At 35.1% G+C, this 12,074-nt stretch overlaps 1 protein-coding gene across 1 annotated transcript; it reads right to left on the bottom strand.

The window, feature by feature from the left end:
• Positions 1 to 9,936: 9,936 nt before the first annotated feature.
• LOC113717078 (uncharacterized) lies at positions 9,937 to 11,419 on the bottom strand. The gene is made up of 3 exons (XM_027241729.2): positions 10,889 to 11,419; positions 10,519 to 10,747; positions 9,937 to 10,412 (listed from the first exon to the last, which is right to left on the bottom strand). Exons 1-3 carry the CDS (start codon positions 11,417 to 11,419, stop codon positions 9,937 to 9,939), a joined length of 1,236 nt encoding a protein of 411 aa, XP_027097530.2.
• Between the last annotated feature and the right edge of the window lie 655 nt (positions 11,420 to 12,074).

The following is a 12,074-nucleotide window of genomic DNA, read 5'->3' as shown; positions in this document are numbered from 1 at the left end:
GGATTAAATTTGGAATTAGGTTTAATTAACTAATTTTAAAAATCTGATAAAAAAAAAGAGTACAGATTATCCATCACTGAATGAAGAAAAAAATTGCACATTTGTTGTGATTCTTTGCTGGCGCAACCTCTACTTATATCGGATAAAGAGCATTTACGCACATCCTTAGATTGTGGCCTATGTTTGGTAACTGTAACAAACAGTTAGTAAATCTCAAAAAGTTACAAGCTTGCAAGTGATATCGCCGGAACAATTATCTTCCTGTTAGGGCGCATTTTACTGAAATACCAAAATTACCCTCAATCAATCAACTCTAGTCTTTATATATGTTCATTGATTTTCTTAGATCCATTATGCATTAATTCTTGACTTTTATCAAATATTCATATTTATCATGTAAGCCTTAGTTTCCATCAGCATTCATATTCTCTAAAAATTAAATGAAAGTAAGTTTAAATTACATTACATTTTAGATTCCATGGCTATTGAAGGGAAAGTAAGGCTACTTTTTTTGAGATTATTTTCATTTTAAACTATTGTTGATTTTGAATTAAATCACCATGTGTTTGAAAAAAGAACCTTTTGAGTAAAATTATAAAAATAAAAAAAAATAAGAGAACGTAGAATTAGTCTATGAGAAATTATTATAGGAAAATCAATTCAATAAATCATGAAAACAATTGATGAATTAATGAGAAAGAGAGAGACAGAGAAGAAGACGAGTAAAAGAGTGGGAAAAAACTTTAATTGGAAAGAGAAGAAGAGGAGTAATTAGTGCTACATAGATAGGAGAATTGCAGTTTCCATTCTAAGTGTTTGGGCTACGAGCGCTTTTAGTTCCTAAAGTTTGAATCAAAGCAAATATAGTCACAAATATTTATGTTTCTATGCACATTTAGTCCTAATGACTATTTCTTTGAGTTACTATTGGAAATAGGTCATGTGCTGGCAACTAATTTTTTAAAAAATTAAAAAAAATTGATAAAATATTGCTAGTCGTAATCTGTAATAAAGTTGACTAGTTACTCAAATGCTAATCATGTGAGTAATTAGTCTTTAAGCTTCTTTTTTGTTTTCAATCAAATGTTTGTATTTCTAGGCTAAAAACTAATTACTCACTTGATCAGCATGCGAATCATTAGCCCTTATTTACTACACATTATGGCTAATAACATTTTTTCATTTTTTTCATTTTTAAAAAATTTAATTGCCAGCAAGTAATAGCACATGACTGGATTCTAGTAGCAATTGGTAAAAATCAATTAACAGGTCTAAATATGCTTAGAAATTAAAATATTTAGAACTATATTTGCTTTCATCCAAATTTTTAGAACTAAAAGTGCTGTTGCCCAAACATTTGGAACTAAAATTGCAATACTCTCTTAATAGATGTTATAAAATCAAGAAGAATATAGAAAGTTGACTGATGGAAGGTAATCTTAACATTTTGTTTTTGATTTAGTAATTTTGACGTTTGAGGAAAATTTGCTCTGACAGAAATATTATTGCTTTGACAATATCACCAGCCTTATAGCTAAAGCTACATTTATGTTAATGGCTCTTATCGTCCTTAATGTTTTGTTTAATGTCATTTTAGCTCCTTAATTCCGGACTAAGTAATTCCCCTTCTAGATTTTGTCTATCAACAATTCCCTACCCCAACTTTGACAAGAACAGCAACTAGGGTCAAGGATTGAGAGACGGGGAGGTCATTTTAGTTTATCTACCCGAATCCAATTTGACCTTCGTCATGTTAAACCATTAGGAGAATCGAATTGAATACAAGCAATAGCACAGCTGCATGCAATCACATTTTTATTGAGCCAAACTCGAATTGAGGTCAAGTAATTTAAAATTTTTACATATAAAATATAATTTTATACTAATCAAGCAAAATTCAAGTCAAATTTGAAAGTTCATTGAACATAAAATAATATTCAAGTTTAACTTGACCAATTGGTAAGCTAAGATCGAAGGAGCTGTTATAAATCTGAGTTCAATTCGAGTATTGAATAGTTTAGTTTATCTTTTAATCCAACTTAAAATATTTTTTTTCTTTGCTGAGTTTGAATTACCTTTTCTTATCGGCTTGGCTATTGGGGTGCTCAATGTGCACTCATTAGCAAAGAGTTTAGGTATTCATTTTTTTTTATACAAGAGAAGTTAATTTAGAAAAGTATCGAAATACAAGGGGGACAATAAATGTGAGTGTGTGTATTCACATGATAATCTCAATATAGTTTAGGTGTATTTACGAGTGCCTATTCGGCACCAGTTAGAAAAAATTCTGTTACAGTTACTTTTTTTTATCACACCACCTACCATCTAGATACTTGGCTTTTTGATTTTTTTGATTGAGCTAATGATAGCATTAATTGTCTCAGTCATAAACTGAGTCAGCAGGCAATGCATTTACATTTTGATGAGGAATTCTTCAATCAGTGTTTCAGTACACTTTTGTGAAGAAAAACTTGAGGCTCTGCTCAAATAGTGTAATTTTTCTATTAGTAGAAATAAAAACTTCTACCGTTTCGGGAAAATTGTACCACGGGCATGGAAGAAATATGGGTTCTAATCACCAATCTGGTACCGATGGGTTTTCAAACGATGTTTCTACATCTTCTCCATCCTAGAGTTTGTCAAGAGTACTCACCAACCCGCCAATTTCAGACTTGGTGGAATCAAAGATGGAAACCTGCTGGAATTCATCTATTGTTTTCCTTATCTGCTCCATGTCCTTTTTGAAAATTGCCAAACGAGGCTCTTCTCCAACTAATTAGCCCCATTATAAAATGGATAAATTATATATAATCTCCCCGTGGTTTTATCTATTGTCATATGGCCCCCTAATATTTCAAAAAGTTCACTCACCCCTTTATGATTTTATGTAAAGTGAAAATTTAACAAAAAATAACTGGAGAATGTTGTTAATTGAAATACCAATAGTGCTATTACTTAAATGCTAAATTAATTAATGGTTTAACTATCTTGTATAAAAATATAGGAATATTACATGGATAAATACAAAAATCATAGGAGGGTAAAGTGGACATTTATATAAATTATAAGGGAGTTATATTAATATTAAGATTTTATCACACATGCTTTTAAAGCACGTTTGGCTATTTTTTTTTTATTAAGAAAAAGAACATCCCATAAAAACGAACTTTACAAAATCAAGTAGACATGCATTAGATAGACCACAAAAACCTTAGAAGAGCTCTTCAAAAGTGCACCCTTTTATGTAAATAATTGGCATGATCAGTTCCTTTGTAGAAGGAAATGAAAAGCTGAAAAGTTCTCCAAGAAAGAGCATGCACCCCTAAGGAGAAATACTCCTTCACACCTAGGAAATAGAGGGAGGCATTCAAAAACTTCTTCATTCATGGTATGCATTCTCATGTGGCTAATTGATGTCTAATTTGATGACTGACCAATGGACTTCTATCAATGGCTGAGTTCTGGAATTCCATATCTGTCCCCTTGAACTTCTACAACAAGACCTTGAACAGGATTACTCTAGATGGCAGGGAAGGTAGAGAACGTTTTCTTGCATATCAGTTCCTTCCCGTGCACCAAGTGAAAAAACTGTTCTATAGATACTTCTGACAGAAAATTTGAAACTCATCGTTTCTCCTACATGAACTGTAGATCTCTGTAGAGCTTATATATGTGGTTTGAGGTGTTAATTTGCAGACAGCTTACTGCTTGTGTGGCGGATGTTGGCATCATTAAACTGTGCATAAAGCTGTTTGTTCATCTTTTCCACTTTCGACATACTGAATTCTAATGATTTTGAGCCGGTCTTGGGTCATAATGGTTGACAAGCGGCTAACATGTGGAAAAATCTCCTTTTTGGAGATTGAATAAATCTGGAAATGTACTTTTAGGATAACTGTATTTTGATCCATGTAAGACCAGATTTTCTCAATAACCTTTGGTTATCTGTAGAACTTTTGGGTTCAGAATTTCATACCTTTTAATCACTCTTATAGATCCTGGATTATGTATGGTTTTTAAATTTAGATATTGGACGTTGTAGAGAAAGTAATGTCTGTATCATATAGTAATTGTTATGTTTTATCAATGTACTGTTGATGAAACACCCCTCATTTGTTAGTACTTACTAAAGAGTATTGCACGATTCTAGCATAATGGTCTGCTGGAAGTTGTAGTGATGATGGAAATAATCAACGATGGATATTTGCCTAATTACAACCAAATCAATGAATTAAGAAGTCTGAGTTTTTTTTTAATTCAATTAAATGTCTAAGTAAGTGCATAAAAATTGCCTATTAAAATGTGTAGCTATTATTACAGTTTTTTCCTTGAGTCACCAATGCAAAAGGCTGTGTATTGTGTATTTTCAGAGGTAACATTTACAAGTCCCTTGTATTAGCTTAAAAATGATTTGTACCTTGGCTTCTACTGCATATGTCTAGGTTCTGGACGAAATTACTTCTAGCTGGCCTTGCCTGACTGTGGTTATTTCTTTCTTGAAAATGCAATTACAGGAAAAGGTTTTTCCCTGTAACCAACTCAAAATCAGGATTGTCCTTGTAACATGGAAAGCTGACATTTAGTGAGGATTTTTTTTAATCGAATATTAAGATTTTAGACATTTTGCATTCAGGTGGATTTTTAAACTGGGACATTCTTTCATGTTTTGCAGGAGCGTCCAGAGTTTTGCATTACCTTGGAAGTTGATTTTGGATCCAGAAATTGGGTTACTTTTTGAGTTGGATAGAGACTTTTGAGAGGGGTTGGGACTTGGGATATGTCAAGACTGCTACAACTGCTGCCTGGTAAGCTTATTGAAAAGCTGCATGCGGTATGTGTGGATGATAACCAAATAGCGAAGACACGCTGATATGGGTATTGGAACCTAATGGGGCATTCTCCGCGAAGTCAGCCTATACTGCACAAATAGAGAAGGAAGAGGGATTAGCAACATCAAGCAGAGCGTGGGAAAGAGTTTGGAAGCAGGAAGGGCCAGGTAGATGGCAGTCTCTGGTATGGCTTATCAGACATAACTCACGGTTCAAAGTCGCGGTTGCCGCCCAGAACGTTCCACATTGGTTTTGGCATATTGATCGTAGTCTCGATGAGATGCAAATTTTAAAGCATTTAATATTTTAAAAATTGTTAATAATATAAAAAAATTATGCTAAACAAAAATAATAAAAAAATAGCAAAAGAAAATTTGTAAAATGTACTATTTTTATACATATTAAACACAATAAATACTTTTAATTATTTAAGACAATGCATCACAAATAAAATCAAAATAACATAGACCACAATGATTTCAATATTGACTTCTCCTTCTTGTGTGTTGGGATCTAGTTGTAGTTGTTACTCCAATGGCTCCGCTTTTCCCTTTTTTAATCCTTTTTTTCCTTGTTTTCTAAAGGTTTTTTTGTTGAATTCAAGTTGACTCGGGATAATTCGGAGTGACTTGGTCGTTTCAACCCATGAATGTCACGGTAACATCTCGGTCGATTTCTCAGCAAATCAAGTATCTCGATATCTTTTCAGCACGGTATCCTATCGGGAGGGCTCGAGACAGTGATGACTCGACCGACTCTTTGGACCATGGACATAACAGATTGTTGACATACCAAGAAAAGCGCAGGAGGCACCTGCAGAACAGTGGTCTATGCCCAATATGCAACGATGAATTTGAGACTACGTTGCATGCCTCGACTCTTGAGGGATTGTAGGTGGATCTCTGATATTTGCGCACAACTAATTGGCCCAAAACACCGGGTGGATTTTAAAGCAAGGAAGCTGATGGAGTGGCTGGACTGGAATAGAGGAGGCAAACAAATTGGGAGAGTGGAAATTTCCAACTGGCAGGTGATGTTTCAGCAGATACTCTATCACGCCTGGACTGAATTCTGCCACGCAGGGAGCTCTAGGAGGCCACTTACAAGCATCCAAGTACTAAGGAAGCAGGCGGAGGAAGCAACTAAAGTGTGAACAGAAGGAAGGATGAGCAAGCAAATGGATTGGAGAATGATAGGTTGGGAAAAGCCTCATGTGGACTGGAACAAAATTAATGTAGATGGTACTTCAGCTAGCAAATCCTGGGAAAGCAGGTGATAGTAAGGGATGCAAATGGAATATGGTTAGCAGGGTTTTGCGTGAATCTTGGAGAAGCCAGCAATGTCACAGTAGAATTGTGGGCTATAATTCAGGGTCTGGTCTGGAGCTGGTTTGGGATTTGGGCTTAGCAAGATAATACTTGAATCAGACTCCAAAACTTCCCTAATGATTGAGTGTGTTTGTATTGTAAATTATTTGAGATAATTTTGTGAAAAAATACTGTAGCACTTTTTTGATATGGTGTATGTAAGATAAAAGGTGATTGAAAAATGTGTTGATGATACAAGCAAATCAGTGTGTGTAAATAAAGTGAAATAGTAGAGTTGGCCACCACATTAATAGTGGGATAGGAAGTCAGGGATTCGAACCTTGCCTCCCATCAATGTGCCTCTATATGACGAGTGTTCTAAATCTATATAGGTGAGTGGTGCACTCGTTTGGTCTGATGATGGTTCAATTCCCGTCAGGTTCCTCGACTCAATTGGCCCACTACTGGCCTTTTAACGTGGAAATTTTTATTTGAAAAATTCATTTTTGATAAAAATAATGATAATAACAATACTAATTCTACCAAATATTTTTAAAAAGTAAGATTCTAGTTTAAGAGAAAGATATAAAACATTCGACCCTAAGATACTAGTTAATTTGTATATATCTGAGCCAAATTTGGCCCTGATTACATTTGAATAAGAATGCAAAACCCAAACACTAAGGATATCTTTTGGTATTATTAATTATTTATGTAGTCTTATTGCTGTCTTCATATGTAGATATGTATTTCCTATGTTAATATATATATATATATATATATATATATATATATATATATATATATTGATTGTAGTACTCGAAGATATTATAGATATTATCAGTTTTTCATTTCAATTTTTAGATGCAAATAATTGCAACCATTGCAATCAATTTTTAGTTTTATATTTTCATTATGGTAGGTGAAGTTAAATATATTGGGTCGCAGGGATATGAATCTAGAGGTTAGGTGCGTGGGAGAGGGAAGGGAATGGTGAGGAGTTGAAAAGTGGCAGGAAAGGTTGAAGAAAAAAATATGGATTACAAGGATGGGCAGAGAAAGGAGAAAAGACGAAAGGGTCGCAGGGATATGAAATCTACACAAGAATGGTGATTTTTAATAATTTTGAAAACTCTAAAAATACATATTGCAGAGATTTTTTTAAAAATCTACGTTAAAGTTTATGACAAATGCTAATCTAAATGCAATCAACAATTTTAGGGGCACAAGATAGGAGAAAGAATTTTTTTTCTAAAAATTGAAGAAAATAAATTGGTATAATTTACTTTTTTTATAATATAAGTTTTGATATATGGGTATAACATAATATATTTTGTCGGATATTGATAAATTATTTTTTTAAAAAAATTCTTCTCACCTTACCAGCCAACCTAACTCTCTCATTAAATGTGTTAACAATTCCTCTATCAGGTAAACATTATAAATTAAAAATTTTTTCAACATGTTAAGCATGCACTTCTTAAAAACTTTTAGTATATATATATTATTCTGTACCACAATATATAAATATATACAATATTATTTTGACTTGAAATATAACCCCATGCATAGCACGGATTAAAATGCTAGTTAAATTAAATTAGGCAACATGGAGTTCAATAAACTATGGTCCAATGTGGAAAGCAACCCCGAAAATGAAAATCATCCACACCTAGGGTCTACATGAGATAACTTTTAAGCTAAAATCATAGGTTTAAAATGGTTGATCCAAATTATTTAGTAACCCATGGGTCGGAGGTTATATAATATATCTTTATCCTGTTCCATACCAATGTGGGACATCTCACTCTTCTCACCTTTAAAACTTTGCGTTCTCGAAAAATCCATTACAATTCAAACTGTTCACTTAGCCATGTGTGAATTCTAGAGACTTTGCATTCTCACAAATCCATTATAATCCAAAGATGGCTCTCGCTCATATAGGCTCCAGAGATGGCACCCATCAAACTTGAGTGAATTCTAGATGTGACTCATACGGATTCTAAAGATAGTCTCCATCCAATGTGGCATTTAATTCCATAGAGTCTAGAGGTGGCTCCCAATGTGACGCTTAACCCTGTACAACAATTAGTTCCTTCGCAGTCCCTTGCATAGTTGGGACGTTTCAATTACTACTATGCAAGTGGTTCTCCAAATTAGGATTAGACTTAGTGGAAAAAATTGGGAATGGGTAGGCACAGTTGACTTTAGGTATAATTGGTGTAGTTATTATACTAGTACAATATTTATATGAGTGTACATCAAATCATGAAAAAAGTATAATAATTATATCAACCATACCTAAGGCCAATCGTACTTGTCCCAAGCCTGAAGAAATCTATCTCAAAATAGGGCCTGCCTCAAACTCAAAAAATCATGTTACTGCAAACCAAATCATCAAAGAAAGCAGTACAGCCAAATCAAATGGCTTATAACTGTTACCCCCAAAACGTGCTCCTTGTCCTTGCATTCCTCTCCTCTTTGCACTTAGCACATCTCCAAAAGCACAGGGCATTGTTTGGAATGGCCAAAACGTAGATGTAATTGTGGTAAGTGGCGTTTTGGCCTGCACCTAAACGGAAACCCAACACCGGGCTCCCAACCCCTCTTATCAGCGTCACCTTATCTTATCTTAACTCTTCTTCAGTGCTGCCCATTTTCCATACTACAACTCTGCCAGATGGAACTTTCAGTTTCTGTATAACTGATTTAACTGTGGTTGCGGACTTGCCCTTAACAACTCTACTTGCAAGACTCACCTTGGAGGTAAACCTGCGTGACGTTACCACTTGTCCTGCTTTACCTTCCACCGGTTATCTCAGGTCTGCAGTTAATCAATACCCTGCAACTGCCGACACTCTAGATTCAAGAATTACTAGTGTGAATACCCGTGCTACACACGGTGCTGACATTATTAAAAAAATGAAAATAAATTGGTGAATAAAAAAATTGTACCAACACAATTAAAATGTAATATCTGTCTAACAATAGTTTGAAATATGATAAAATGTGTATATCATTCAAGAACTGCCTTTTTCCGGAAGATAAATCCTGAAAAAATAATAGAAATTTATATTAGAAAATGAATGATATGTGAATAAAAATGAATGTAATTGAATGTTGTTAAAATGAAATACTTACAAATATTATGCAGTCGATTTAATAATCTTGCATGAAGGTGCGAACACTCTTCACACCAATCAACTTTTAGAATGAAAGTCAAAATTGGTGATTTAATTAATTCTGTTGAATTTTGTGGAGTGCGTACTGCAAATGAAAATGCACGATCTTTGCATAAATTGATTCGTTGGTTGAACAACCTATCACTATTTTTCTGAAAATTAAGTACGTACGGCTTTGTATGGACTCATAGTATTCTTTTGAATAATTATATTTATTCCAGTCAAAGTATGTGGAATATATTGACCGTATTAGAATAACAAAATTATGTATGGATAGTTAATTTCTCTAGAATTCGTTTTAGGATTTTTGTATGGATTGTTAATTCTCCATCCCAAATTTAACATTTTTTTTAAGTGTAAACTATTGAACCACCTGTTGTAGATAAAACAGGTACCATGCCGCTAAGACATCTTATTAATTTCCAATCGGAATAGCAAATACAAAGCCAGTGCTTGTAATCGGCCAGACAACAACCCTGGTACCATCTAGCACACACAATCTTAATACTAATAGAATTATCAAGGACTTGAAATTAGATGATATCTGTACTTGTTATGTTCAGTACAGACCATACACAGACACACTAACATTAAAGCAAGAGCATTGATATTTCTTTCCTACTGCCTTCGTCTACCACTTCTGTAGTCATTCCACATTCCATTTGTCATTGTATCCCTCATTTCATGCCATTCATTCACCTCTTCTTGCGAAGCGTGGAAGGGTTGGATTTCTGGCCTTGGTGGTACCCCACCTTCTCCGTCAACTTCCATCTCCTGTTCGTGGTCATTGAAGATGTCGTCCTCCGGCAATTCGTCCCGTATAAAATTGTGAAGTGTGCAACAAGCGATGACAACATTTATTTGTGTAGTCATATAAAAATTTGGCACTGGACCACGCAATATGGCAAATCGTCTTTTTAGCACCCCAAAACACCTCTCAATTACATTCCGAAGCGATGAATGGCGAGTATTGAAAAGCTGCTGTGGGGACGTGAAACCTCGTCGTCTTTCAGGCTGGTGTCGGGGTGTACCACGATAAGGTGCAAGAAATCCAGGAATATTTCTATATGCACTGTCAACCAAGTAGTATTTCCCTACCATGACATTTATTGAATGGGAAAAAAAATTACTTCGGAATAGGGAAAAAATAAGCTTGTAAAAACCATAAAAAATGATATATTATTATATAAGCCTTTCCACCTGACGGAGCCATTGGAAAATGTGTGGGCCCTGTTAATGCTCCATCCAACACACGTGCATCATGTGCACTCCCTTCCCATCCAGCATAAATATATGTAAATCGCATATCAAAATCACATATGGCTAATACATTCTGTGTTGCTTGGCCATGCCTATTCATGTATGCGACTTGTTCCCCAGGCGGAGCATGTGCTGGAATATGAGTCCCATCCATTGCACCCACCGCATTCTATGCATGAAATAAGTGAGTTAGTTGCGATGTCTGTATTAGCATTATCTATGGCAACAAAAAATATTAATTGAAGGAGTAAAGGAACGATTTGTAATCGTTAAGGGTATGCATTACGAAAAAGGTGAAAAATATTCGTACCATAAACCAATTGGCGAATCTTCGATCCGTATAAATCTTTGGATGCACATTATTTTGGCCTCTGGGTCGAATAAGATGTTTTCCTAATTCACAAATACCTCTAAGGACCTCGTGAATGTTCCTACATATAGTTTCCGGAGAATGCTGAAATCGTTCAGCAAGTGGACGCATTCGATGGTTGTGGCTTAACATCACCAATGTCATGCACAGTGCCTCTTCTATTTGTACTCTTTTCTGAGGGTTTTGCGGGACGTATCCTCCACTAACCAAAATTTCACATAGTCGCATGAAAGAGTCCACTGTGAGCCTACAATTCTCAAGAACCCTTGCTGGATGTCCATTAATCACTTCATGGACATATGCTCTTCCAGATAACATGCTATTTCTGCATGGTAGTGGTAATATATGTCCAGCAGCTCTCTCAGCAATCGGATTGAAAAGAACAAGAACTGCCCATTCAATTAGTTGCCAGTCCTCATCCTCCTCATTTTGGTCATAAGAAGTTCCCCAACCAGTCAGATGCCTATCCATGGGGTTGCCCTCTTTCGATAGAAACGGCCTGTATGGAATTCAAAATGAGAATTTCATTAGACGATGCAAAAGCATATTAAGAATTCAGGGTGAGAAAAAGATCCCATTTTACATAGACTGATGTGATAAGACTACTCGGAATAATTTGTGATACATTTACCTGCACTGTGAAACGAGCAAACTTGTGTCTTGAGCAACGAATCGGAATATGTTTCTGAAAGGTTCTATGCATTGAAAGTTGGTGGCCGATATCAAGTATGTAGAAATTTATAGGCAAAGTAGTGATACAGTGTGGCTGGCAGTTATGCAAACGAATCTCATGCAATCTTACTTTTACACTTTTAACGGGTCCGCGTGGGAACATTTCCAAATAGTTTGTATGACAAAGTACTTCAAAACTGTTGAGTGTTCTCAAGAAAATGAGAGAAAAAAAGTACTTCAAAACTGTGTCTAATAAAGCAGTACAATTTTGTTACACTATAGCTAGCCATGTGCATCGTCAAGCACTAGTGGTGTCAACTGTTGAAGAGCATGGCTAGGGACTGAAAGCTGCTATCACTACATTTTCAACAGCCAGAAGGCATGTGAAAATAGGAGCAAAACCTGCAGTCTCTATATTTTTAGCAGCCAGAAGCCATGTGCATACACACTTTAA

Source organism: Coffea arabica, chromosome 11c, assembly GCF_036785885.1.
Source record: "Coffea arabica cultivar ET-39 chromosome 11c, Coffea Arabica ET-39 HiFi, whole genome shotgun sequence".
NCBI classification, from domain to species: Eukaryota; Viridiplantae; Streptophyta; class Magnoliopsida; order Gentianales; family Rubiaceae; genus Coffea; species Coffea arabica.
Note: the sequence above shows the minus strand (reverse complement) of the source record. Positions and strands in the feature narration are given on the sequence as shown.

What these genes read in the sequence shown, in the direction of transcription:
- LOC113717078 (XM_027241729.2), bottom strand. Translation starts at nt 11,419, where the DNA reads ATGGATAGGCATCTGACTGGTTGGGGAACTTCTTATGACCAAAATGAG. An exon ending in GATTCGCCAATTGGTTTATG is followed by an intron (nt 10,748 to 10,888) that starts GTACGAATATTT and finishes TTTCATGCATAG; the next exon opens with AATGCGGTGGGTGCAATGGA. An exon ending in TTTTCCAATGGCTCCGTCAG is followed by an intron (nt 10,413 to 10,518) that starts GTGGAAAGGCTT and finishes ATGTCATGGTAG; the next exon opens with GGAAATACTACTTGGTTGAC.